The sequence below is a fragment of the Oenanthe melanoleuca genome, chromosome 20 (assembly GCF_029582105.1).
Source record: "Oenanthe melanoleuca isolate GR-GAL-2019-014 chromosome 20, OMel1.0, whole genome shotgun sequence".
Classification (NCBI taxonomy): domain Eukaryota; kingdom Metazoa; phylum Chordata; class Aves; order Passeriformes; family Muscicapidae; genus Oenanthe; species Oenanthe melanoleuca.
Window position 1 is genome coordinate 191,760 of NC_079353.1, and position 26,697 is coordinate 218,456.

Consider the following 26,697-nt stretch of genomic DNA (forward strand, 5'->3'; position numbering starts at 1 on the left):
AAACAAGCAACAACACAAATAAAACCCCCAAACCTTTATTTTCTAAAATATACATTACTGCAAAGCTCCTGGGTCTCCTCACTGGGAGCTGGTTTAAAGGACGTGGCAGAGAACAGGAATGGGGAGTTTCTTGCACACCTGCCATGTTAAGGGAGGGTTGGTCTTGTTAAGGCACTCACTCCAAAAGAACATTATCTCTGTCCTGAGACTGCTGATATGTTTTGATGAGTTTCAGCAAGTAATGTGGAAATAACTACAGTGCTTAAGGTAATACTGACAGAATGGAGAACAATTTTTCAAACAAGAAAAATATAAAGAGCATTATATACATGATTCCTTTTTTCTTTTAACTTAGAAGCATCCCTAATACATCTTAATAACTGTATTAAAGACTACTTAAATATTGAGGATTTTAAATAATGTAGATTTTTTTTCTGTAAACTGGGAGTAGCTGTGTAACTGCCAGTATATTGGTCCCATTTTAAACAATATAATTTTTATTTTAATCTTGTACATATAATAACATGATCGAAAACACTTATTATTCCACTCCACATAAATAAGTATAGTTCTTCTGACCTGTTTTAAAAACTACATCTGTTCAAATAATCAGATTATAAGACTGTATTTTTTCTTTGTAAAGTTTTCTTAAAAATCCTACACTCCTCTTCGCTAGCACTGTATTCCAGAGTACATAATCACAGGGCATTAGTAAAAAGAGTTAATCAAAAACCTGAAAGCTACGGTAAGTAAAATGTAGTAATGGTAACAAGTATTATGGAATGTATACTCTGCAGCATAGAGAGAGTCTCTCACTGGGCTGAAGTGGAAAATTACTCCAGAAGAAATTCGTTATGTTCCTATTTGAATAAACCATAGATTGTGCTCTTTGCTCAAAAGTGCCCGTCAGTTCATGAAAAAGAGGGGTTTATGAAACTACCGCTAAAGGATGTTGACCAGAAAACCTGCTGGCAGTTCAGTGAGTGCCAGGGGCACTACAGGGGGAGAGAGGTGTGTCCAGCAGGATTTTCTGAACCAAGCCGTATCTTGAAGTCCACAACATTCTGGTGGTTGCACAAACAAATCACCAGGAGAACTGTGCTTTCTTGAAGAATAATGTCATTTCCCAGGCATCTGCTGAATGGCAGCAGCATCCATTCTTGCCTGTGGTGCTTGTTTCAAGAATTTCTTCAAGAAGACAGAGAAACACATGGATCCTGCACAGGCTCCAGGAGTTCCAAGGCAGGTTGCTGATGCCTGGGCCAGCAGGTCCCTCTCTGCAGAGCCCAGCAGCACCATCGGGGTCAGTTCCTGGGGTCAGCAGGGCTCCTCCGAGCTGAGTGCTCTTGTGGGGCTGCCAAGGGCTGCTCTGACTTCTACAAATCCCCCTCTGTCGGCGGCTGGCACAACCTATAGAGGCTTTTGTGCAGAAGGAGAGCAGGGAATTAAAGTTCATAGGGATAATAGCAGTTACTAGAATCAGGTATGAGGGTCAGCAGATTCTTTGTTATTCTGCAATCTTTAGAGGTAATGATGTTATCAAAAATACCCCTATTTTTAATCTTAGTAATTTCAAGCTTAGAAGGGCCACTAGCCATTTCTTTACTAAAGTATTTACAATCATTGATTACAATATTATTTGAGACTTCCCATTGCGTCCTCTTAATTTTGGCTCAGTTTGGTTCTTCAACAGTCCCTTCTCTCTTTTTCTATTTCTTTTGGTTTTAAACCCAGTTAAGCATTTTTGCTGAACAAAAAAGTTCTCCCGCTCATACAGGCTGGGATACCAAACACATAAAAAAACATATCCGCTTGTTGACATGCTTGAACAAATCTTAAAATTAATAATCATCTTTCTGAAAAAAATTTTGACTCACAAGATTATCAAATTGAGAACAGTGGTTAAATCTAAGCACATGTTGACTTGTAATTCATGTGTGACTTTGTGAGCTTTTTCTTGGCTTCTTCTTCTTTACATCAGAATATACATATAACTTCTCTTTCAAGACAGCTATTACAGATTTGTGCTAAGAAATATAATCCTGGGAGTTAATTCAGCAGATTTCCTTTTAACTTTGCTCAGTTTATTTCGCATTATGATGAAACCCAGTAGGAAAACACAGATCTGGGCTTTACTGCCCCAAAATAATCCCAGTAAATAGTTCTGTTATTTGTCATTGTGATTTAGAGTATACTCAAAAGAAAAAAAAAAAAAAGCCTTATTTTGTGATTTGTTTTTAAAACTGCTTCTTTTTTTAAGGTAATATGGTTATGACCATAACAACGGAGCCAAAGTAATGTACAACCATTAATAAGGCAAAATAACTACACTCTATGGTACAGGAGCCAACACCATTGTTCCATTTGTTTTTGAAACACCAATTACAATCCAACAGAAGGATAATTCTACTCTTTCTAACGTCTCTGAGAAAATGAACTGAGACTGTTAGAGGAAGCATCACCACAGTCTCTAAAGTTTAAAATAATTTTCTATAAACATTTTGAGGAGTGGATAGGAGAGAAAAAATAAAAATGAAAAGAGGGGCTAATTTATACTAACTCAGAAGTCTTACTGGGTGAATAAGGTACCAGTGTTTAAGGAAGTCTTCTTAACACTGAACCAGTGTGCTCTTTGGAGGACTGAGGCACTAGCAAACACATTTGTTCTGTCTGAAGATATGGCAGAGACTTTGCTGGACCTTTTTTGACACTGATTGTGACCCAGAACTGGTTTTCCTTCACATAAACAATGCCATTAACAACAGCATAGTAAGTTTTTCTGGGATTCGTACAGACAGATTCTGTGTATATTGTCATCTAAAACATGACAAATTGTTATTGGCATTGTGGGAAAATGCTGTGTTACAGCTTACTGAAGAACATTCTTTTCTCTCTGAGAAGTGAAATTGGAAGAAACTGACTCAAGATACTTTACTTAAAAGCAAAGGTATTATTCTCCTGTAAAGAAAGATGCACATCTCTATCTCCCATTAGGTGCAGTAGGATTCACAAATGTACAGAATTTTTCAAAGCTGCCTTCTAGACAAACCCAGATATAATCCTGGGCAACTGGGATTCCTTAGGTCTGCGTTATTGTGTGGTTACTCTGACTGGAAGTGCTGGCTCTTAAACCTGCTCTGGCAGAACTAAGCCATCAGACTCTTGTAAGCACACTACTGTATTATCTGCATATCTGCAGTCAAATTTGCTGTTCAGGAATTTTTCTTTGTAAACATTCCAGAGATGACTGTCCATCACTAGCTTTGCCAATTCCTAGAAACAGTCCAAAAAAGATCAGCTATGTCTGATTCAGAAAATGCAGAAACCCTTGAATCTGATGATCTGCAAATCATAAGCAGCAAAGCTGATTAATCTACAGTGTGTACTTAGTTTAGTACAGGAGAAAGAAGAATACGATTTTTTTTTCTTTTTATCCAGTATTGCTACTAAGATCATCTTTGGTTATAGCAGGACGTCCACAATTGTTACAGAAACAAAATCAGCACTCAGGGAAAATGCGTAATACGTAATAACCTACCGAGGTGCATGCTGTGGCATTTGGTCCATCACTTTCAGATTCTTGGCAGAGATTTCAACCCTTGGTCCCTGTGAAAACAGAAAATTTATGGTACCAGCAGTACTGATAAAGCAAATGACCCTTAGGAAAAAATACTATAATGGGAGCATAGTTCCTATGTGAGAATCCATGAACTACTTCTAAAAGATCTGGAATTCATTGGGTGGATACTATTATCATCTCTGTTTACTTAAAAGATAAATTAGCCCCAAAGCACTTTACAAGCACTGCTGCCTAGCACTAGGTAATTTCTGCTATTTTAACACTATGATTGAGACTTGGATTTTTTTTTTTTGTACAGATGTTGTCTTAAATATGCTGCACATTCTCTCTTTTCTAACCATCAGGGCACACACAATATATGCTGAGGCATAGATTTGAACTACTCTAGGGGCTGTACATGCAAAAGTTAACTTGCTCCTGTCACACACAGTAGTTATTCAGCAATTAGAAGGAACAGGGATATGTAGGTTTGCACAAAGTACAGTGCCATCCCAAAATCAAGTAGTGTTTGCCCCCCGATGCTACTGGCATGCAGCAGACACATGCAGCACTCACCTGCTTTCGCATGATGTCTGTAGCTTGCATGATGCACTTGGGCAGCAGCCCATGGCTGCGGGCCAGAATGGCTGCTTGCTCCAGGGACACACTCAGGGTACTCCTGCACAAGGGAACGAGAGCTAGGAAACCACAGATCACAGCTTCCAGAGTATACATAGGTGTCCTGCTTTAGGGCAAACTGGGGAGGAACCTCCAAATAGGGTCCCTCTAGAAAGCAGATTCAAGCAGCCCCTCCCCCAACTGGTTCGGGGAAAGATTTCCTTGGAGAAAAGTGGGAAAAACTGTTTATTGAACAAGCAAACCATTCACAAGCATGAAAAATGAATAATATTAAACAATGGAACCTCTCATTTTTCTGGAAAGATGGAAAATTCAGGAAGTCCTTGCCATGGGGTGTAGCTTGGCTCGCTCAATCTCTTACCAGTCTCTCTGGCACTGGCAGTGCCATGTCCCGGGCCCTGGTGGGCCACAGGTGTGAGCTCCTGCTGTGCTTCTGGCTTTTCGCTCCACACCAGAGCCCAGCAGTTCCAAGAAAAAGGAAAAGCCACAGTCTGGGGAACTTCTCTGCCTCAGCCAGCTAAAAAAACTCACTAAAAGCAAAGGAGAGCTCTCTGGCACTGTCTGTGCTGACAGCACAGCCCAGGAGCAGCTATGTGGTACAAGGACAGTCCCTGGTAACAAACTGCGCGCTTCTTCTCGCTCTGGATCCAGCCTTAAAGCTGAGAACTCAACATCCAGCACAAAGAGAACATGACTGGGGATACAAGCATCATAAAGTCACCCTAGGCAACAGGCATGTGCAGAACATTTAGCTGTTATGTATTGCTTCTGTTAGCTATTTACTTTTATTTAACTTTTTTAGATTTTTCTTACATACAAAACTACTAAATGACCTCAGTCTTGTTCCACCTGGATACTGCAGGTGAGTCTCCAACATTATTACAAGGCTGTGTGTCACTGCTCTTCTGCATTGACTCATTTTAAAGGGATTCACAAATAAATCTTTAATTTTGAAACACTGCCAGAACACTGATGTGTTTCGAAATCAGGGTGTGCACACATCAAGATTCTAAAGCTATTTTTGAGCAACTTCGTACATTTTCAGTGTGTGACTGAAGACAATGCGGACTACAAGTTCTATGCAATGAGATCACTTGATCAGTTGCATGGGATGACACACTGAAACACAAAATATTTCGTGTCAATACTACTTAATAACAAAAGTATTAAAAAGTTACAACCAACCCTGAAAGATGCCAGTAGACTTAGGTCCTTATTACATTCCCTTAAAATTGACCATATTTTGCTTTGAATAGGATCACACGTCTAAAAAGGCCAGAAGGAGCCATGAACAGAAGCAGCAGACGCGTTGAAGCCTCCCCTCACCTCTGCATGCCAGTGGCGCACATGGTGATCTGACAGGCTCCCAGCCGGTAGCAGAGCTCCGAGGATATGGGCAGCAGGCCAGCTCCTGCTGAGGCACTGCTGGAACATCCTGACTGCCCTGGCTTTGCACTGATGAAAGACTTCAGCAGCCTGCAAAGCTCATCCATTGCATTGATAGGGCGAATAAGCTGAACAAAGCAATACCAAAACCATCAGTAGCATATTAACACCTTCAAGCTATAAAGACATTTACAAGTCTTTATCCTATGTCTAATCCTATGTCTATCCTATGCCTAATCACAACATTCTACACAGAGTAACTGCCACACAGTAACAACTATTTACAATATATATGAACTTCAGAAGTGGCAAAACAAAATTACTTAGGCTTAGGACAATTTTTTTATCATAAATCATACAGGTTGTTTACAATGTGTATTACAATTGCAAATATGTTACCTGCAATAGCATTTTAATGCTTTACATGCACATACCACATGTTACCTGCCTATAGGTGAGATGCTGGGCAGTACTATTTTCTTGTTTTCTCTGCAACAAAGTCTATAAAGTGAAAAAACTTTGTAACTTGCAAACTGAACATTTGTTGGTTTTCATGCATCTGTGGGAGAGGAAAATGAGCCCATTCTGTCTTGGCATCCGTGTTTGGCAAAGACAGGCAGAGTCAAACAGAGTCACCTTAGGGCTGCATTGAAGGGCTCTTGTGTCTACCCAGGTTCTGATTTTCTTTTCAATAAAAGAACTGTAGCCAAGCTTCAGAGAAATTTAGATTCTCCCTTTAAGGGTGGGAATATTTTAAAATGCTGTTTGGGTTTGTACAGATCTGCTGTACAGGTATCCCTCAACCGGAATTTTAGAAATGTTGAAATATGAGAGAATTTATTGCAGAAATAAATGCAGAAACAATACCTGGTCAATCTTCACTGCAGTAGTATTGGAATCAGTGGGCAAGTTTGATCTCTCTAGGTAAAATGTCCTGCAAAAGGCCAGCAGGTACTACATTAGTTGGGTTTGTCCCACTTCAAGCACATATATGTGTACTATCTTTTATAAAACAGCTGAGAAAGCTATGCTAAAAATCTTGCACTTAAAGATCTGCCTCCTTATTGAACCACTATGATTGCAGTAATTTACAGAGTTTAACATATTCCAAATCCCCTTTAAGAAAAATATAATTCTAGCTCTGCACAAAATTCTGAGGTCAAATCTGCATTCCTTCTGAATGGGCTAAACTATTGGAAGAAAATGGCCAATCTCCAAAAATTCTGTATGTGCAAAAAATGCATCAGGAACAAACAATCTTTTTCATTAAATTTTAAGGCCCTTAGCAAGGAGTGCTCTGAAATTTTCAATGTCTTTTAAGGCAAAGCAGAAGTACAAAATACCTGAGTTTACGGTAGTATTGCTGCACTTTTTCAAGTGAAATACCATTAATTTGCTGTGGGAGTTCTTCTAGAGATGAACCAGCTGGTTGTGGTTGCCCCTCTGTACTCTCCAGAGCTGAAGAAGAAAACATTTTACTAAAGCTATGTTCTTAGTGGTTTTTTAAAATTCATTTATTTATCTCTGTATCATTTCATTGCTCAGCAGACGACTGTTGGATCATGTCAGGCAGATTCTGTTACTCTATACACTTAATGCTTTTCCCAGTATGGGAGTACAGTGATATTATCACAGAGGTGAGCTTCACAGAAAGCAGTTCTGTCTGACAGCAATTACTGCCCATTAATGGTACCTTGAAAGAAATTTCCTGCCTTGTATTTTGGTGTGAATATTTGCTTATCAAGTCTATTCCTAGCCCAGATGATTCTGTCATGGTGTTTGCTTTTTAAAACACTTCTCTGTAGCCTGGGCACAGATCTCTTGATCCTACACTACATCAAACTATCCATGTAGTCCAGTACATGCCTCTATGGCTGAGGTGCAAAAAAGCCCCAAGCCAGCACGTCTTGTTCTCGTGACTGTGTCTAATTCTGAAGTCTAGCACTCCCCCAGGGCTTCCTAAAATAGAAATATCTGCTTCCTAAGTGAGTCTGTAGGTCTCAACTGCTTGTTTTAAAGAGCTTCATGGTCATTCTTTATTTTTAATCTTTCAAAATCAGTGGTTAGTAGCTTATTTTTCTCAAGAAAGCTTTTTATAGGCACCTTTTGTAAAGAGCACTGTGTGCAGTTTCAAGGTTCCCCCATTCTGAAACCGAGCAGGCAGTTTGGAGAAGTAGTAGCTGTCAAGGTAAAAGATAACCTTCAAGGCCTGACGACTTCCTTCGATGTGGTAGAAGACATGAGTATCTGGAGAAATAAAGATAAAATACTTGCTGCTTTACCACAGCAGGAGAATTGTGAAACCACTGTTATCTGAGTTTGTTAGATTACCTAATGACGTATCATATCTCCACCATAACATGAATAAGGGAGAGCCTTTATGGAGAGAATGCAGGCTCTGAAATCTTACACTTAAAAAGATCATAGTTAGTGTGACCTAGTATGATGTTTGATCCAAATACAGTAAATATAGTTAATAATTAGAATCCCAAGTTGTTTCATGGCATTTCATAGCCAGTGGACATGAAGAGAGAGATCTGGCAGGGGTAAGACATTGGACACTGAAAAGCTGGGAACTCACCACAGGGCCTGTGGTGCTAATTCTCTGTCATATCTCCCCCCCTGCACAGAATCACACAGATAAGGCACCCTGGCACAGGCCCCAGCTACACAGCACAGCACACAAACCCCCATTCCACCATGTCCCTCGTGCTTTAGGGAGCCTTGTGCTTCAGGGGAAGCTCAGGGAATACAGCAGTGCTTCAGATAAGCTGCCCAGTGCTCTCCAGGGGTGACATGGTCTCTAAGATTTACAGTCATAAGGAATATTAAATCCATAGAATAAAAGAAAAAAGTGCCTCAAAGAAACAGAATACTCACTAGCTACAAGGACTTCATCCAGCTGCTTGAAAAAAAAGGCAACTTTGTCTAGTTCAGCCAGAGTGACCTGGATGTCTTCCAGCATGGTGCGCTCCTCCTTCTGTAGGGCAAGGCAAGGGACACAAACATGTTATTATCTGCCAGAAGATGAGTGACAGGAAGGTACTGCTGTTATGGGCATGTTTTGGTTCAGGAAACCTAAAGCAGAGTGCAGAGCTTTCCATGAGCTCCATCTCAGCCAGGAAATCACTAACAGCTTTTTAACGCTGTGATACAACTTTAACCACCCTTTGCTTAGATGTCATCTGATGTGATTCACGGAGTAGAGAGGTTTAAGAACTGAGTAAGTTTGAAGGGATCTCTTCCTCCAAAGTTTATACCTAAAAATGTGACGAACAGTTAATCAGTTGCAGCAAAATAAATAGTGATACATTCTATGCAATGCAAACAAATAGCAGTTTCATGCATAGATAGTTTGGATTGTGTTTTATAAAAAAAACTCCACACTTGATCTACAATATCTACAAAGTAGAGAAAAAAATCTCCCTTCTCTATAATGTCAGAACTACTATTCTGTTTTATGCCTCTCTTTTCTTAGCATTTTTAGAGGTTCAGCAGCTGATCTACTGTAGCTGTAGCTCATCTGTTCATTAGGTGCAGATGAACTATGCAAACACAGCTCCTCTCCTCAGACATGGTGCCTCAAGTCCCAGCACCACAGACCTGAGAAACAGACCGGACTCTTACCTGTTTGTCTGAACCCTTGCCATTCTCAGAACTTCCTCACCTGTTTGGGAACTGCATGTCCTTACCAAGGGACACTCATGCCACCAAGAGCTGGGCACTAAAATCTCTCTAAATACTCTCCAAATACAAAGGCTGACTGTTTTCTACAGTGTTCAAAGAGGTGAACATGACCAGAAAAGGAATACAGCACTTGTTTGTCAGCTGTGGAAATCTCCAGAGTTTGCAGTAGTGAGAGTCTGAATACACTGCTGGAATGCAGGTAAGAGGCTCAACAGCTCTGGCTGTGCTGAGTGACACAGAATCAATCGCACAGGCAAATATAGGCAGACCCAAGGATACCACAATTCTTCATCTTACCACGGTGGGGGAGAGAAGAGACTGGTAGTTCAGTAAAACGCCAGTGGCTGCTATCTGTTCCAGCCATTTTCTGCTGGCATCTCTGCTGCTCTCTTCATACTCCCCATTGTTGTTGTACCGATAGTTGAGAGCAGCCAGTAACTGCTCTGAAAAGGTGCAAATAGCAGCCACAAGAGACTGACAGAAGATGGAATCACGTCTCAGCTGTAGCTCAGTATCTGTCAGAGAAAAGGAGAGAAGCATAAAGTCATGAATATGCTCATCTTCCTCCTCACTGCCAACAAAGTATTGTGTGTGTGTGTGTGTGTGTGTGTGTGTGTGTGTGTGTGTGTGTGTGTGTGCGCGTGCACATGACATTCAGCTTCTGATGTAGCTTTGCTCGGACTGCACAGATAACCTCTCATTGCTGTGTGACCTGGGTGGGTAGATAAAAACAGTACAGTTGGCACATGTGCATGTTGCAAAATTTTCTAGTCCAATTGGCTCGTCATTATTCCCTCTGCATGCTCCTTCTGACTGGAAAGAAATTAACTACTAGAAAGTAACTCCTTAGTTACAGCCATATCTGGGCTGATTCCCTTTCTATGTTTACAGAAGCAAGAGAATTATTGAAAGAGGGTCTCCACCATTACATCTCTCCTGGGCTATTAGAGATTAATCTTACCCCATCCATCTGAATTTTGTGGGCTTCCCATATGCCTAATGCACTAACTCGGCCCACCCATATGGTACCAATTGGTTTGTTTCTTGGGAGAATTTCCCCATGTTAATTTTGCTTCCAGAGTGCCTGCCAGGCAGCCACATGCTGGTCAAATCAATCTTGTCATGCTTCAGGGGATTGCAGGCCAGAGACGCACATGAATAAGTAGAGTTACTTCCTAGGTGCCCCCAGCCCCTGCAGCAGGCTGTGCAGTGCTGCAGCAGTTGCTCTCATTGGCAAGGCACTGTTCCCTAGGGAAAGAAGCTAAAGACATCACCCAGAGGCTTTGAAGGTCTGGATTATTTTTGTAAGCACTGAACACAACAGACTGACAAACATACTCCAGGCCCTGGGCCATATTCTCACCTTAAGGACAACCATCCTTCTTTCCAGCAGATTTTCATGGAAATGCTGCAGGAGATGGGGCACACAGAGAGAGACACTTTGGGAGGCATTTTATCTACTATCAAAACCCAGCCTTTATGGTCAGTAGACTGACATAGCTTGGTTTGGACAGACTCACAGACCCGCCCCGGCAGGAGCTGAGAAATAAGTTAGAGCCATACAAATCTCTGATCTTCATTCTGTGAAGATCTGAGAATCAAGTGTGGCACAGTGAAACACCAGTTTCCAGTTATGTATTATCTTGTTTTCAAACAAAAGGACACCAAGTAAATGCTGCAATTACAAAAAGCCTGTGCCCAGGCTCCTTAAAGACCTGTCCCTTGCTCTGCAAGTACAATGTTTGGTGTGTGGTAACAGGTTCCTGATGTCCCCAGCATATTTGGGTTCTCCTTGCACATTTAAGGTCTTGTCTGCTCTTGGCTGTAATTCCAGCGTGCCTGCTTGGTTTGGAACGATGACAGTCCATGGGCTCAAAAAAGTTGCACAATAGATCTCATGTTTGCTGCATGTTCTCACCACAGCAGGAAGGAGTAAAGGGGAGGAGGGTTCTCTTCCATCTGGGAAGGAGGGTTGTACAAAGGAAAAAATGAAGACAGAAAGACCCTGTCTTAGGGACATCTTGAGTATGTTGTTCTGTAAAAAATGAAAACCCCTTACCTGTGCATTTTAACAAGGCCAAAAGCAGCTGATTCTTCCCATCTAAAAGAGTGAAGAAAATAAATGCTGTAGCCAACATAATACCAAAGTAGATGTGATTGCAGCTGGTTAACAGTTTCCTCATTCCCCCAAAATCCCTGGCACCTGCAGGGCCATGTCTATTTACTCTGGTAGCCCTCACCTGCACAGACATACTCATGACTGAAAAAAAACCTAAGTGTAAAGCAAAGAATTTTATTGGCTACATGCTCTGTTAACTCCCGTGAATTACTGGAAACAAACTGCATTTGCAAATGAATTCCCAAGGAGATGATTTCCATTCAGTGCTTCACACTGATCTGTAAATATCAGGCTCATCTCCTGTTTCAGTTCAACCAGACTGCAATGGTTTAGGATGTTTTAATATCTGATTAGCATTCACTTCACAGTTTGGAATATACCAAGCATCTCTCTCTTAATTTTCTAAAAGGATTTAAAAAGCACAAGGGAGATAGATCAGTCTGACAGCAATCTGAACAGGCTGATGAAATAACTTAAGAGGAAAAAAGTTCTTTGGAATTGCTGCACAGGTTCAATTCTACCATAAAGCACCAGGACTCTGCAAACCATAACCTGCTCTACCTGGTCCTCTCTAGGCCTTATTACAAAATGAGTTAAAATTATGAAATCAACTGCTAGATTTGGCTAAGATCTCTTCTCCCCAAAGCTAGTAACAAATTTTCCTTATTTACAGACCTTCCACATGTTTCTGTATGATGTCAACAAGGTTCTTGATTCGCAGTGGAAGGTTCCATGGATCTTCCTGAATGCTGGCTTGAATATTATTCCGGCACCTAACTGTGGTTTCTTCCTTCTGTTTAAATTCTAGGAAACACAGTGTGTGTTAGCCATTTAGAAAATGCCACATAACTAAGAGTGGCTTAGGAGCTAAAATATGAATACAGATGAAAGCAGAGAGACAGTACCAACAGCAGCAATTGGGAATTAAGAAGGTCCCTAAATAGAACTAATAGAGAGGGCAAAAGACTCTTTTCATGTTAGCATTATCAGCAGTCTCCCTGCATTGCTTTCAGGACTGTGGGCCTGGCTGACATGCAGGTGCAGGGAGCTCTCCCCCATTCACAGACAAAGAACCCCTGCTTCCTCTGCCTTTAATGGCCTGCACAGCTGTACCGGGCAGATCCAGAGAGTATCAACTTCTTGGCTGCAACTGTCACATCCCATAATACTGATGAGAAGTTCTGAAATATCCTGCTTTCTCCCACTGATGAAAGCTAACTGTTTAGTTATAGAGTAGAAAATTTATTCTCCATGACTTAGCTACGTAGTTAAGTCAAACATCCCACTGTTGGTGATGAAGTGCATAAGATAGAGAAACCAAAAAAAATTATGCCAAAAAACTGATCCTGGACAGGACCAGGAGAGCATTCCAATGTCCATCCATAACAAAAAGGTGGCTATGGTAGCTATTAAACAGACACTGTGGTCCAGGATTCCAGCTGAGTGTAAGCAGGGCTTGTCTGTTCCTCAGTGTGATGATTTAACTAAAAGACTCTCTCAGGGTAATTAACCTACTTTTAACAAATGACATTCTGTTTAAGCAAAATAAAAGAAATGTTATTTCTTATTCCAGCAGTGCATAAAAAGGCTAACATTCTACACAAATGTGAATGTGTTTACAGAGATGAGTACATATAACAGAACTCCACAGTTATTTCTGGAGTCAAGAAAAAAATAAAGGAGGAAAAGATCTCTAGTTCTGGAGTTTGCCACTGTAACTAAAAGCAGAGCCTGAGAGAGGTTGGAGCTCTCACCTCCTACAGCACCTGAGGTACAGCAGGAGTAGTAGGGAACATTTCAGTTTTCAAGTGGGAAAGAAAATGCAGCGAATATTTAGAAAATAAAATCTTTCGTATTTCAGGCAGAAAAGAAACCACATCCTGAGCCCCAAAAGTACTAAACCAAAGAGTCATCAAGCTCCCTGAGGAAAAAGAAAACACGGTATCATCTGTTTGCTCTCTATGGGAATCAGTTTTCAAAGTAAGTGTTATGTGAGGATGCGTTTACTCTGGCAATCATCCATCTGAAGAAAAGCAGAGCAAGCCATTAAGCAAACTGAGGCAGAACCTCTGGTGCCTTGGAGCTCCAGTGGTCAGCCCCCCATCAGCTGATCAGAGGACTCCTTCACCTTGAATTTGACTATCCCTACATTGCATCTTTTCAAATATGTGCACATCAAAGCAGGGGTTTGGAAACTGGTGAAAGAGCTTCGAGAATTGAGCAGCATGTAACAAAAGAGGCCTCTGTGTGTTTCAGGAGGAATTCCCATGAAAATGACCTCTTAGAGATACAACATTTCAGTGGTCAGATATGGTACCTGCCTAATGCATGACTGGGTAGACTGCAGAGTTAAGGAACTGCGTGGCCATAGCACATTTGCTTTCATGTTAAGCTCTTAAGTCTTGGAAATCACATTATTAAATACAGTCAATCTATTTCTTTACCTTGAAAACTGTGGTCCATGGGAAAATGCTTGGTTTCCTCAAAGGCCTTATTTATTCCTGGTCCTTTTAGAAGTGCATTGATTGCGTCAACCTACAATAGGAACGTTATTCAATCAGTGTCTGAGACTTGCAGAAGAAAATCTGAACAGAACTCTTGTGGGAAATTGCCAAAGCCCTTACACTACTTGTATTTTGGAATGACTGACACACAGCAGTCAGACTTTGTAGCCATGAACTGACCTCAAAGAGCTTCTCACATTTAATAACAGCATTTTCCCATTTTCCACAACGATGATCTATGTGCTGATGAGATAATAGCAAACAACTCTCCAGGGTCACACATTATGACCACATTTACACACCAGACTTGTGAGAACCTCCTGAAATCTGCAAATGTGATCCATTTACATCAAACAAAGTAGTAGAAGTCTGTCCTTTTTTTTCATAAAAGCTTTTTTTCCCTTAGTCTCATGCCTTAGGTAGGGCAAGTCAGCCTTGCTTAAATCACAAGGCGACTTTAATAAAGCAAACAAAAGTGATTCATCAAACAGTCCTACAATACACTTGCTTACAGTGCACCCCAAAATCTTGATAGTACACCTTCCTCAAAATATTTCATAACACGATTTAGAACTTCCAATTTCTTGATTGACATTGATAAAGAGAAAGCAATTCTGTGTAAGAATAACGCTTTACACACCTGGTTAAAAAGGTGTTCCAGACAGCCATGAAGTTTGTCTTGCTTATCTAAAGGTATCCTCATATCATTGGGAAGTTCATCTCCTAATACAGAAGAAATGAAAATCTTTTAACTTACAAACATGATCTGTGATGAGGTATGGGCACACTGCTCTTCACACTGGTGTGAAGAAAATAATGATTGCTGCTTTATCTCCAATTCTTAGATCAAAATACTCACTATTCTTACATTATGCAAGTATCCAATAACTAAAGAAACTCATCCCTGCCTAATACCTCTCTCATGTCCCAAATTTACTGTGGTTTATTAGAAAAAGGTAAATCTGTACCTTAATGTTCCCGTGATTAGTTTTGATGAGACCACCAATGCAAGTTAAATATGAAAGTGCTTATAATCAGCAAAGACTTCTCAGAGCTGCTGAAGGGCCAGGCATGAAATGGAAGCCTGTGACCTGTGCCCACACTCCCCTGAGCCCATCCCATCCCTGACCTGTCCCCACACTCACCTGAGCCCATCCCATCCCTGACCTGTCCCCACACTCACCTGAGCCCATCTCATCACTGCCCAGGTAGGAGCTGTTGCTCCGCACGCTGGTGTAGGACACCACGGAGTCCCGGTTACTGTTACACTCACTGCAAAAGAGAGCACAGAGGGCACTGAACAAAAGCTGGCCCCACATCCAGACACCCACACTGCTATTCTGCCTTTATTAGCACTGTCTCCCCACACCTGGTTCTGTGAAAATGAACTGACTAATGCCATGCAGAACAGCCATCAGGAAAGGACTCTGGAGCCAGAGTGCCACTGGATGCCTTCTTCTATTTGCAGTAAGCACTGAATGCATAATACATCACCCTGCTTTGGGAAATAATGAAAACAGACATCTCCCCTGATCGCTTGTTACCAATTGTCAGGGTATTACAGCACCCAAATTCAGCATTTAGGGAGGCTGCAGTAGCACAGATACTGGAGGTGGGAGAGGAAATTTAGGGAATCTAAGACACTGAAGAATCAGGCACTGCAGATCCTATAATGAAGCAGAGAAGTCACCACAGCTCCACGCCCATCTTGGCTCATGCACACCTAAAAAATTCTGGAGTTAATCTCCTCTCTTTAAAGTTCACTTTAAACTAATCTTACTAAAAGTAATTAAATACTATGGATCTCAGGCTGTCCCCTTCCAATGAAGTGACAATGAGAGTAATTTTAATGGTAGAAGCCCAAAACAAAGCTTAAAAAATTCTCCACTGTCTCTGCCTCTGAAGCCATTTTTAACTGACATGAGAGAAAAATATAAAAGCAACTGCAAGTACCCTAATTGGGATTCTTGCTGTCTTTTTAAAAATCTAGTATCAAACAAATCAGTTTCTTTTCAGGAAGATTAATACTTACGGCAACTACTCTGCAGTACAAACCCTTATGCATTACACCTCAATGTACATCATTTGGATCCGGATCCAAATGATCCCAGAAAATAAGCATGGCTATTGCAAATAGGTATTTTCTTATCAGCAATTTGCTTGGGTTTGTAGCTAATCAATGCTCTTTTAAATCAAAACCCATAAAAACACATTCCTGCTCGAGTTACTATTATCTGTAATATATGCTTAATTCTCTGCCTCTTTCTAATAAAGATAAGACAGAATAAGGTTTCTCAAATTTATGTGCATAGTTCTGGAACAAGTGACAAACCCAGAGAGACTGTACTGTCACTTTGTTACCCGGAATAAATTAGCCTCAGTTACAGAAATTTAAACCCCAGGGATACCCTATTAACAGTGAAAGAAATTCAGCACATTTCATTCAGAAAGCTCCAAAGCACATGTGCAGATCGAAATCTCACACCACAGAGATGCCCCAGATCTCAGCACTGCAAGTACTCGCTCTATTTCTTTATTGACTTCGTATTTGCTGTCCTTTGAGGTGATCAATATTCAACTGGACAAGACCCCAAGCAACCAATCTCATGGCCCTGTCCTGAACGAGGGACTGCAGGCTCCAGAGACCCCTTCCAACACAAACTATTCCCCTTCTGCCATTCTGCAGTCCTGCATGGCTGGCACCTATTGCTACTGGTACGAGTGCCCAACAAGAGCAAGTAAAGCCTCAGGACTGCAGTGGGGACATTACAGAGACAGCTCATTCACTCAGGTCCCTGGAATCCTCCCAGATCTACACTCTTACTAGAAATGTAAAAATGGCCTATTAAGGATGTTAAATTGCAGTGATCAGACATGGCCATAACTTGTTATCCCAGTTATTCTGAAGATGAGTTTCCAAATGTTTCCCCCCGAAACAGAAAGAACTGGGAGTGAGATTCCCTTTGGCAGCAAATATTCCTGGAGAACCAGCAGTCAATCATGTACCAAAACGATTTTGAGACACCTGAATAAATATTTCTATTTGTGGTTTCAAATGCCCATTAAAAATAAAAAACTCAATGTCCATTTCTGTTTCTCAGGGTCTTAGACTTTCAGGAAAATTGGCTGCAGAACTGAATGTTAATACCAGCTATTATAAGACCAAGCAGTCTGAGAACTCTGCTGGGCTTCTGTAATTTCTGGCTACAGGATGCAGAAAGTCACACTAGACCTATTTATTTAATTTTATTCCATTTTCTAGGAGCTTTAGCATTTTGGCGGAAGTATTTTTGCTCTGTATGTCTCCAGGGTAAAAAACATAATGAATACTTAAGTGAAGTGAATACTCTACTATGTGAATACTAGGTAATTGACTGACTGGAAAACAACCTGTTTGTTGAATCCATACTGGAATCAGAACTTTGAAATACTGTATTACTAAGGTAAAAGTGGCACAATCTTCAGACTGACCTGTAGGAGTCTCTGAAACTCATTGTGTCATGTCCAGAGTCTTCCTGGTCCTCCTCAGAAACTTTGAAACAAACCTTCTTGATTCCACCATGCTCAGCTTTGTCAGGATCACTCTCTTCTGTTGCCAGGGAAGGTGAGGATGCCTCCTCAGCAGATGGTGGCTCACAGGCACCAGCTTCTGTAGGTTCTGTTATAGTGGACAAAAGTCTGCAGAAGCACAACACAGAGCTCTCAGTCCCACAAATGAACCATCATGACTAAGGCTAAATGCAGCTATGTGAAATCAGAGCTAACGTGAGCACTTCACATAGACTACTACCTAACATCTGATCTGAACTTGCTCTCAGTTGGAGGCCATTCCCCCTTGTCCTGTCACTCTAGGCCCTTGTAAAGAGTCTCTCTCCATCTTTCTTGCAGGCTCCCATCAGGTACTGGAAGGCCACAGGTAGGTCACCCTCCAGCTTAACAATCCAAATTCTCTCAGCCTTTTCTTACAGCAGAGCTGCTCTGTCCCTCTGATCATCTCCATGGCCTCCTCTGGGCTCTCTCCCACATCTTTCCTGGACTGGAGGCAGCTCTGCAGGTAGGGTCTCACCTGAGCAGGGCAGAGAGGCAGATTCTCCCCTGGCTCCACCTGCGGGGATAAGCCCAGGACAGAATGGGAGTGCTGGTGGATGAGAGGCTGGACACAAGGCTGATAACACAGAGATTACTATTGCTCTTGTTATTGCTGAGCTTACACAGAACCTTTTCTGCCCCTCATCCAGCCACACTGGGGAGGAGGTGGGGGTGCGTGGGAGGCTGGGAGGACACACAGCCAGGACAGGTGAGCCCAACTGACCCAAGGGATATTCCAGATCATGTGACACTATGCTAAGCATATACAGTGGGCAGAAAAAGGAGGAAAGGGAGGATACTGGGAGTGGTGATGCTTGTCTTCCCAAGTCACCATTCCACAGGATGGGACCCCTGAAGGTGGCTGAACACCTGCCTGCCCACGGGAAGCAGTGAAATGAATCCCTGGTTTTGCTTTGTTTGTAAGTAGCTTTTGCTTCACCTGTTGAACTGTCTTTATTTCAACCCACAAGTTTTCTCACTTTTACTCTTGTGACTCCATTCCTGATCCCTCTAGCAGGGACTGAGCAGTGGCTGTGTGGGGCTGAGTTGCCAGCTGGGGTCAAACCATGTCAGTGCACAATGGGCTGTTCTGTTCATGACTGGGATTCCTGGAAGTGGCTGTCATCAGCTTAGGGCATTGTACAGCCTCTTCCTACACAACTCATCCCTGCAGCCCCTGCTACCAAAACCTTGCCTATTATGCACAAACAGACACAGACACACTACTCCATCTTTTGTCACTGCTACAAGGAGACCTGTGATGATAAAGAGAGAAAAACAAAAAGAGGAAGAGAAACCATAGGTTCCATGAGAAACTGGTCTGCAATTACAAGTTTTGTTTAGTCTGCCTTATGACAAACCAAATCTCAAGGGCTCTTGACAACAAACAGATTATTATTTTGGAATACAGAGTAAGCAAAACAGTGGCTGTTAAATTCAGGTAGACTTTTAGAAACAAAAGACAGTGATATGAACATGGATGGACCTAGTAGTAGATTTGACACAAGCAGCAAGAACCCATGATACATGGGCAAGAGTAAGAGGTGAGTAAAGAGGCTGACAGCTGGGGTAAACAGCACAATGTGTTTGTGGAGGTTACTGCCTCAACGTTGTAACAATTTCTTTCCCCAGTGCATACAGGATTTTCTACTCACTTATTTATCTGAACGACATACTGCTTCATTTCCTTCACTGCAATGTCAAGTTTGTTAAAAAGGTGCAAGTAGGAGTCCTGCATCTCCCAATCTTCCTGCTTCAGCAGGAAACTGAGTCCCCTTTCTTCCCGATTTGTTCCTTCATTCTGCTGGCCACAGCTTCCATCAGGATCTCCATCTTCTGGGGCTGGACATCTCCAGGATGGTGCAGCCATAGTGGTGATGCAATGCTGAGTATATGAGACTGGATTTAAGGTACCTACTAAACATTAAAGGATCTAGTTAGCATATAGGAAGTCTCTCATGACTTTCTCCACTTCCTCCCAGTGATGATCGTTTAGGATAAGTGGAGTTTTAACAGGAAAAACTAAAATTTCACAGAACAGTTTATATAATTACATTCTATGACAAAATCATTTTGAGATAAACCAAAGAAGTTGGGCTTTTTTTCCTGGCATGCCAACTAGATATTTTGAATTTATTGCAGTTCAGAAACTGGCTAAATTATGGAAGTAAAGACCGATGTCCACATGTATACTCATACAGACAAAACAGAAGCTCTCTAAAAGCATTTGTTGAAAAGTTAATGAATTTGGGTTCTCAGGAGTCAGCCTATGCTATTATTCCAGCTCTACAGACATTTACACTTACACACATGCATATATAAAGGAACAGAATTCTGTCCTTACAGAAGATAAATTAATTCTTTTTCATTTAGAATTGCTGACAGTTTTGGTTTTGGTTGCAGTACTTTGCTAACTACCTCAGCTCACATTAAAAATACTAGTGCCAAAGCAAGCAGGGCACCTTTATAGACTTCAATTTGAATAGTCAATGCCATTGTTCAGAAGGTTGGTTAGTCTGTACTTCCCTCTTCCAATTCCTGCACTCTTGACCTTCACGTAGCAATGAATCAGAAGCATGTTAAGTGAGATCATGATAAAGAAATGTTGGAACTCAACAGACTGTAGGAGAAATGCTGCATAGCAGCAGTTTATCCGAAAATAGATCCCCTGTCAGAGAAGAGACTTTCAACTCCAGTGCACAGAATTTATCTAGCAGTGAGAGTAGAAAGCAGCACTACAATGTGATTGACTTCAGTTTTCCCCCTGAATGAAGCACTAGCACTGCCATCAGTCCCTGCTCACTTTTAGTCAGCAAGTCACCTCTAGTAAGGGCACAGCACCCCAGGCACACAACTACCATGAGATCACACCCAAACCAGTTTAGCTAGCAAAAGCTTGGCACCTGAAGCCCCTCCATGCTGAAAGCCATTACTTTTTCACAACACAAGAGGGCTGCCATTTAACTATAAAATTTTAAGGAGGAAGAAAGGGTACTGGCAAGACTATGTTTCCTTGGAACTTACATTTGATTTTGCTGCGTGGTAGAAAAACACAACTTTTTATACAGATAAAATCAGTATGACTTGAAAGTTAATATCACCTTGCTCTGGATCAAGACCAATAATAGAAGGTTTCCGTCCAATGCGAATACTGAACGATCTCCCTGCTGAGGTAGTGCTTTTGGGGTATGACACCTCCATGAGGTTAATATGGCAGTTGGTGGGGCAGAAATCCATGCTGTTGAGGGAATGTGGTTCCATAATGGCTTGTTTGAAGGCTGGGCTCACCTTTGTTTTCAATTCATCTGCAAACTGGGAGAAATTAAATATGTGTATGCTACTCCACTTTCCAAAAAAATTTGATGTAATACAGACAATTGTTTTCTTTTCCTGCCTCCTATTCCAGAAATCCAGCAATTCAGATTTCTGCTGCAGCTGGAGTAACACGTTAAAATAAAGCTCAGAAAACAACAAGGGAAAGCAACTAGCTATACCTCCTAGCACTCTCTTTTCAAGCAGCTCAGATAACTGCACCAAACAAGCACACACACTTTGTTTGTTTACACCATCATACACTGTAGTTACATTCCTGTTAAATAAGACATGTGTCAATCTGTTCTCATATTTATTCATTCCCACAGTGGAAATGAATCTGCAATAATATGTTTTAACCTACAGCTCTGACAAGCAGAACAGAGTGATTTACAGACAAGGTATTTTTCACTCAAAACTTGCAGTTTCAGTAACTTGCAGAGCTGTTCTCATGCCTCCAGGACACCCACCTCAGAAACAGTTTGGATTCATTAATAAAGAATACCAAGACCCACTTAAAACAATGAAGCATTGTCTCAAGACTTCACCAATAACTAGTAGTGTTGTACCTCTTGGTAGCTCGTGAGCCTCCTGCTAATGCTCTCCAGCTTAGTGTCACAGATTTGCCGGAACTCATACTGGGGCATGGTGGCCACAGCACTGCCAAGGGACAGGAGCCTTTCACAGCTCCTTACAAAGTGACTGTCCTCTGCTGCAAAGGCCGCTAAAATCTAAACAAAAAGACAGGATGTCAGTGATATGAGTCTTGACAGGGAGGGAAAATAGTTTTCTTCCACTCAGTGAGTAGCAAAGCCCCATGGTTGAATGAAGCTGCATCCAGAACAAGCTGCCTTTATTACTACCTGAGAACCACTAATGTGTCTAACCCTCAGAGACATATAACGTTCCTTAAAAAATGTTTAGAATCACAGAAGTGGATCAAAATATCCACTGTCCAAATTACCTGCTCTTGCATGCTTTCATGGGACATAACAATAATGTTACTGGGATGTGACAAACATTCACTGCTAGCTCATTTTTGTCAGAGATGACCAAGCCACTCAGCACTCTCTGCTACCTTCCAATAGCAGCAGTTCTACCCAATTGCTGTAGCAACCCATCCATCCTCTCAGGTGGGAAAAAGCAAGAATTCTACAGCTGAGGGCTCCCCTCCATCTGCCTCAACAGCTAAAGTCCTGGAAGCACTTGCTGATTTGCTCATACCAAACAAGCTATTGTAACTCAGTACATTCTACTGAACAAAACTCTAAACAGCCTTGAGAAGGCCAATGTCAACCTCAACTGAAGAGCCAAGTCCACAGCAGGCAATAATAAGCTCTATTATTGGTTTCCCATTCTGTTTAGGAACAAAGCTGACCACATATGGTTTTTGGTACCTTCGCAGTGAGATTGAAGCAACCTTTTGGTTCCACAATTTTCTCCAGGACAAAGGATTTGATTCCTGCACTGCTAACATATTCATACACCACCCCATGCTCCAGGTGGGTGTTATCCACAGTCAGGCTGATGAGAGGGGTTTCTTCACCAATGACCAGTGCAGAAATAACAGTCTGTGGTGTCTGGGCTGGAACCAAAGTAAGTCATTAGATGTGTCTAGCAGCACATGTGAACATAGGTCTGCCCAGGCAAGAGAAACCTGCTGAGAAGAAGTATTGAGTGCAGAGACACAACCTTTGGCTCAAGAACTATGTGCTGCTGGAGATTGAGAGAATATTCTTAGGACACATTTTTCTTCCCCTGAATAAACTGCAGAAAGGAAATACTTCCTCTGTCAGACGTCATTCAATTACAAAGCTTTGCTAAGACAACAGATATTCTACAATAATAATTTTAATTTATATTTCTACTGTGTTTTTCCTTCTGAAAGCCCCTGAATTGTCCCTAGGCTTTCTTCCCTCATAAGGATCTTTACCTGATTCCTGCTGGCTTCTTTGAAGGGGTTCCAGTTCTGCATGTTCTTCTAGTGCAGAGTTGTCTTTGCTGGAGCCCGGGCGGCTGCCATTCAAAGACGCAGGGGATGCTGCTTGCTGAGCTCTGTCCTCTTCAGCATCTTCATGTGTTCTGTACACCCACTGGTACAACCCCTGTCAAAATATAGGCTTCAGCTAGGACCTCAAAATGCCAATCTCCAAATATTTGGACTACAAAGGTGAATCTAACCATCAATTCTTTATCTTCTAAGTAGGCTGAAATATCAACATTCCCCCAGCTTTTCTCTGAACTTCAGAGAACATAAAATTTACGTCAATACTGGGTAAACTCCTATGGTCAGTAGCAGTTAATAATTTTCAGTACTGTATGCATGAAATGACTGTGATATTATTTCTAGGTATTTTGCAACTATGGGCAAATCGAATTAGGTCCCCTCAGTGACAGCAGGACCCTGGCACAGAAGAAAATTAGTTAAAACAAACATATATATGTTCTTTTTCCGAATATTTAGTGAGCATAAAAGCTCACAGGAAAAGGGAAGGGCAGAAGAAGGATGGGAATTAATGTACTTTGAGGCTGTGCATTCATACCAGTGCTTCCTGCTGCCTGGCCCTATAGGCTGTGAAGTGCTCCAGAACTTCCTTGTAACTTCCATGTGTTGCATTATTCCCATTAACTTTCAAAATACACTGCCCTGGATGAAGGCCTATGGCTGCAGCCTCAGAACCTGAAAAATAACAGGAGAGAAGTTGGCAAGAAATGTCATCTGCCTATGGATGAGAATACTGGAAAACTTGCAAAAGCTTTCTGGCTAGAAAAAGTAAGAAGAGCTGAGTCAGTCCTGTCATGACTTAGCTACTATTCAGAGAGCTTTGCTGTGGAAAGACAACATCATGTGTCTATCCTTCATGTTTTCAGCAGTGCTGGGAGGATCAGCAGTCTCACAGATCTACATGAATTCATGCTAGAAATTGACATGTCTGTGGGAAACTCTTTGGGATTCTTATATGGTTCTGTTTTAGCCTTATGGTTATATTAGCTGTGGTCTTGCTTAAGGACAAGCTGTTATATTTCTTCAAGCCTCTTTGCACCTGAAAGACAGAACACACTTGCATATTACACACTTTGCCACAGAAAAAGACTATGATGTCAAATGTAATTTGTCTTTTCCAGGCAAAATCCTGAAAAGGGACAATCTTCCTATCTGCAATTTCCAGCTTGCATTCCAAACTGTGAGAAAGTAGTTAATTTCAGGTACATAAGTAGTAAATATCTCTATCAAATTGTGTTTTCTTCTTTTAAAAAGATCAAGGAGAGCAGTTTGCCTCTGCCTTATAGTAGCAATTTGTAGCAATATATGCCTATGTAAAGGGAGAAGTAGTCTCCAAGTCTTATGTCATACTTTATGATGTCCAGATGGTGTTATGACTTGTCTACCAACCTGCCGATCCTACTGCACCTTCAAAACCCCATGACCCAAATTGTGGACGACTACAGGAAAAAATATTGGGGAATCAACAGACATCTATTTAGATGATCAGCAGTTTGAGACAGAAAATCTCACCCTGTTCTATGGTTATGTGAGTGTAATTCTTGTCTATCACAGGTTCTTGTCACTATGGTCACTAAATTTGTCAGAACTTGTATAGAACAAGCTGAACAATGAAACTTGGATCTGTCTTTGTTGAAAGATTTTTATATATATATATATATATATATATATATATATATATATACATACATACACACACTTCATATACACGTGTCTATTCAGCTGTACTCCCAACTTCACTGCACCACAGAGTCTCTACTGACCTCTTCCTACTGCGTGAATGTACGGTGGTGCTGCTCCCCGGATCTGAAAGCAAAGGGCTCCAGGACAATCTGGGATTTTAATAATCCTGCAGATAAATCAAGGAGAAGAGAAAGCATGGTTCTAATTTAGGCTGTCAGAGTTCTGGGCAGTTCTTAACAGCATCTTTTCTTGGCATTCACAACTGGCTTGGGATGAAAGAAAGCATCCACAATATTTACAAACAAATAACAAACAAACAGATCTGAAGAAATATACTCCATCTTCAATCTCCAAGGCAGACAGAAGATTCTATCTGTTAATTAAAATTTGGCACATCTTAATTTATTACATCTTTAAGTGAATAATACTTGACAGAAACTTTCTAAGGCATATATATTCACTTCCATTTCTATGCAATCTTCAATGCAGCTGTGCTGACCTATACCAGCAGAAGATTTTTTTCCACTAAAAAACTGAAAAAAACAAAACAGACTGGACAAGACATTCTGGACTAGAATTCAGCAACAAATGTTCACTGAGACATTCAGTTCTATGGCACATTCTGGGATTACTAAATCTAACAGTACACAAGACACTAACAGGGCCAACTTTCATTATAGGAAACAGACTGAAAATCTGTAAGGTCTGATATTGATAGAGTCATCCATAAATAAGTCAAGTTTTAATGGATGAAAATTGTTTTCCCATGCACACAACAGAGTGTGAGAAGCTTCACACCTGAGAAAGAATGACAATCCTTGTGATTCAGTTTTGTTTGTACACAAGGAAACCAAAAGTTATCTGCAGTATAAAGAGAGCACACATCAACCTCTCCTAGCAGCCCAAGGGCCATCACTAAAAACAAGCCATGACCTTGTACCTCTCATTTCTGTCAAGTTTTCCTATTGAGTGGCTTCTGCACAGCAAAGTGTTTACACAGGTCGCACTACAACTGTGAAAGTACTACAGAGTAACTGACATTTCTCACTAATCTTCTCTCTCTGCCCATCTGGGCACTTACTCTTTTGATTTGGTGGCTACCAGAAGCCTGAGTGGCCTCCGTGAGCAGAAGGACTGGGATAAGATGGTTTCCACTTCAGCAAACGGGCGCAGGAATACTAAATCCTCATTGATGGAATAGATTTTTCTTCCTGCTTGCAGGCCAGCCATCTGCAAAGGGAACAAAAACCACAGAGCACTTTGTATCACTGGCACCAACTCAGAAAGCTCAGGCTTCAAGGTTCAGCTGTTCCCTACTTATGGACATTTCTAGGATTACTTTCACATGGAATACTCTCTAAGTATTGTTGGTTCATCAAATTATTTGTCACTCCCCCTAAAGTTTTGTGCATTTATAGAAAACTAAGGGATTTCTGCAGTATCCTTAGAAATATGCCACTCTACAGATGTATCTTAGTTTGCAATGGATAAATCTTAGTACTTTTCTGCTACAAATTTTAAAAGGACTATTAAAAAAGGAGACTATAGAAAAATGGGTGAGGGGACACAACTGAAAACTAGGAGCCCATAAAAGACTGGCTGTGACACCCAGTGAGACACAGAAGTGTGACCTCCCACACCTTGGGCACAGCAGCTGTGGACAGTTTTCAGCCATCAGCCTTGCAAAACCAACCTATGCCCAGTCATGTCAGTAAATGTAATCTGGTTTGAAGTGGTGATAAAAACTGTCTCTGCTTTAAGTGAAGTACTAGCTCTTCACTAGCCTAAAAAGCCGTAAGATTTTGATTTTAATCCCTAGGTTTTGCACCTAACTTTAGTTATTTGGCAATGGTCACAAATCCAATGACAAGACTGAGATCCCCTACTCTGCCCACTGGACAATAGCCTCAAACATACCCCCTGATGATCTCTACCAGTTAAAATGTAACACAACAACATTTGGACTAGGTGTTAAGTATCAAGGAACCACTAAAAAATTATTACACAGTCCTGATTAGAATTACTTTGTATAACTTCAAGGTTCAGCAGTTGGGTTTTCTCCTAAATATGGCAAACACTTTTCTATTCTGCCTGGAATCCACGGACAAGTTTCTTGACTTGATAAATGAGGTCCTACACTCTGGATCAGGGAGATGCAGATTTAGTTCTTTGCTGGACCAGCATTATTAGATCAAGTCCAAAAGATTGGCTCATG

At 41.3% G+C, this 26,697-nt stretch overlaps 1 protein-coding gene across 4 annotated transcripts in view; it reads right to left on the minus strand.

Moving 5' to 3' along the window:
- Nucleotides 1-19: 19 nt before the first annotated feature.
- PREX1 (phosphatidylinositol-3,4,5-trisphosphate dependent Rac exchange factor 1) overlaps nt 20-26,697 on the minus strand; it is a 116,693-nt gene continuing 90,015 nt past the window's right edge. For 3 of the 4 annotated variants that reach the window (XM_056507750.1, XM_056507748.1, XM_056507751.1), the window contains 23 exons: nt 25,564-25,712; nt 24,563-24,648; nt 23,338-23,474; nt 22,728-22,899; nt 22,192-22,379; nt 21,364-21,525; nt 20,584-20,794; nt 19,138-19,399; nt 17,366-17,572; nt 15,078-15,166; nt 14,535-14,617; nt 13,835-13,925; nt 12,066-12,194; nt 11,331-11,372; nt 9,569-9,786; nt 8,465-8,564; nt 7,688-7,831; nt 6,928-7,042; nt 6,452-6,518; nt 5,525-5,712; nt 4,136-4,238; nt 3,539-3,606; nt 20-1,419 (listed from right to left, as the gene is read on the minus strand). In XM_056507750.1, coding sequence (XP_056363725.1) covers nt 1,377-1,419; nt 3,539-3,606; nt 4,136-4,238; nt 5,525-5,712; nt 6,452-6,518; nt 6,928-7,042; nt 7,688-7,831; nt 8,465-8,564; nt 9,569-9,786; nt 11,331-11,372; nt 12,066-12,194; nt 13,835-13,925; nt 14,535-14,617; nt 15,078-15,166; nt 17,366-17,572; nt 19,138-19,399; nt 20,584-20,794; nt 21,364-21,525; nt 22,192-22,379; nt 22,728-22,899; nt 23,338-23,474; nt 24,563-24,648; nt 25,564-25,712 — 3,054 coding nt within the window. In that variant the 3' untranslated portion in view covers nt 20-1,376. The remainder of the gene's footprint in view (nt 1,420-3,538; nt 3,607-4,135; nt 4,239-5,524; nt 5,713-6,451; nt 6,519-6,927; nt 7,043-7,687; nt 7,832-8,464; nt 8,565-9,568; nt 9,787-11,330; nt 11,373-12,065; nt 12,195-13,834; nt 13,926-14,534; nt 14,618-15,077; nt 15,167-17,365; nt 17,573-19,137; nt 19,400-20,583; nt 20,795-21,363; nt 21,526-22,191; nt 22,380-22,727; nt 22,900-23,337; nt 23,475-24,562; nt 24,649-25,563; nt 25,713-26,697) is intronic. The other variant, XM_056507749.1, reaches the window with a different exon arrangement.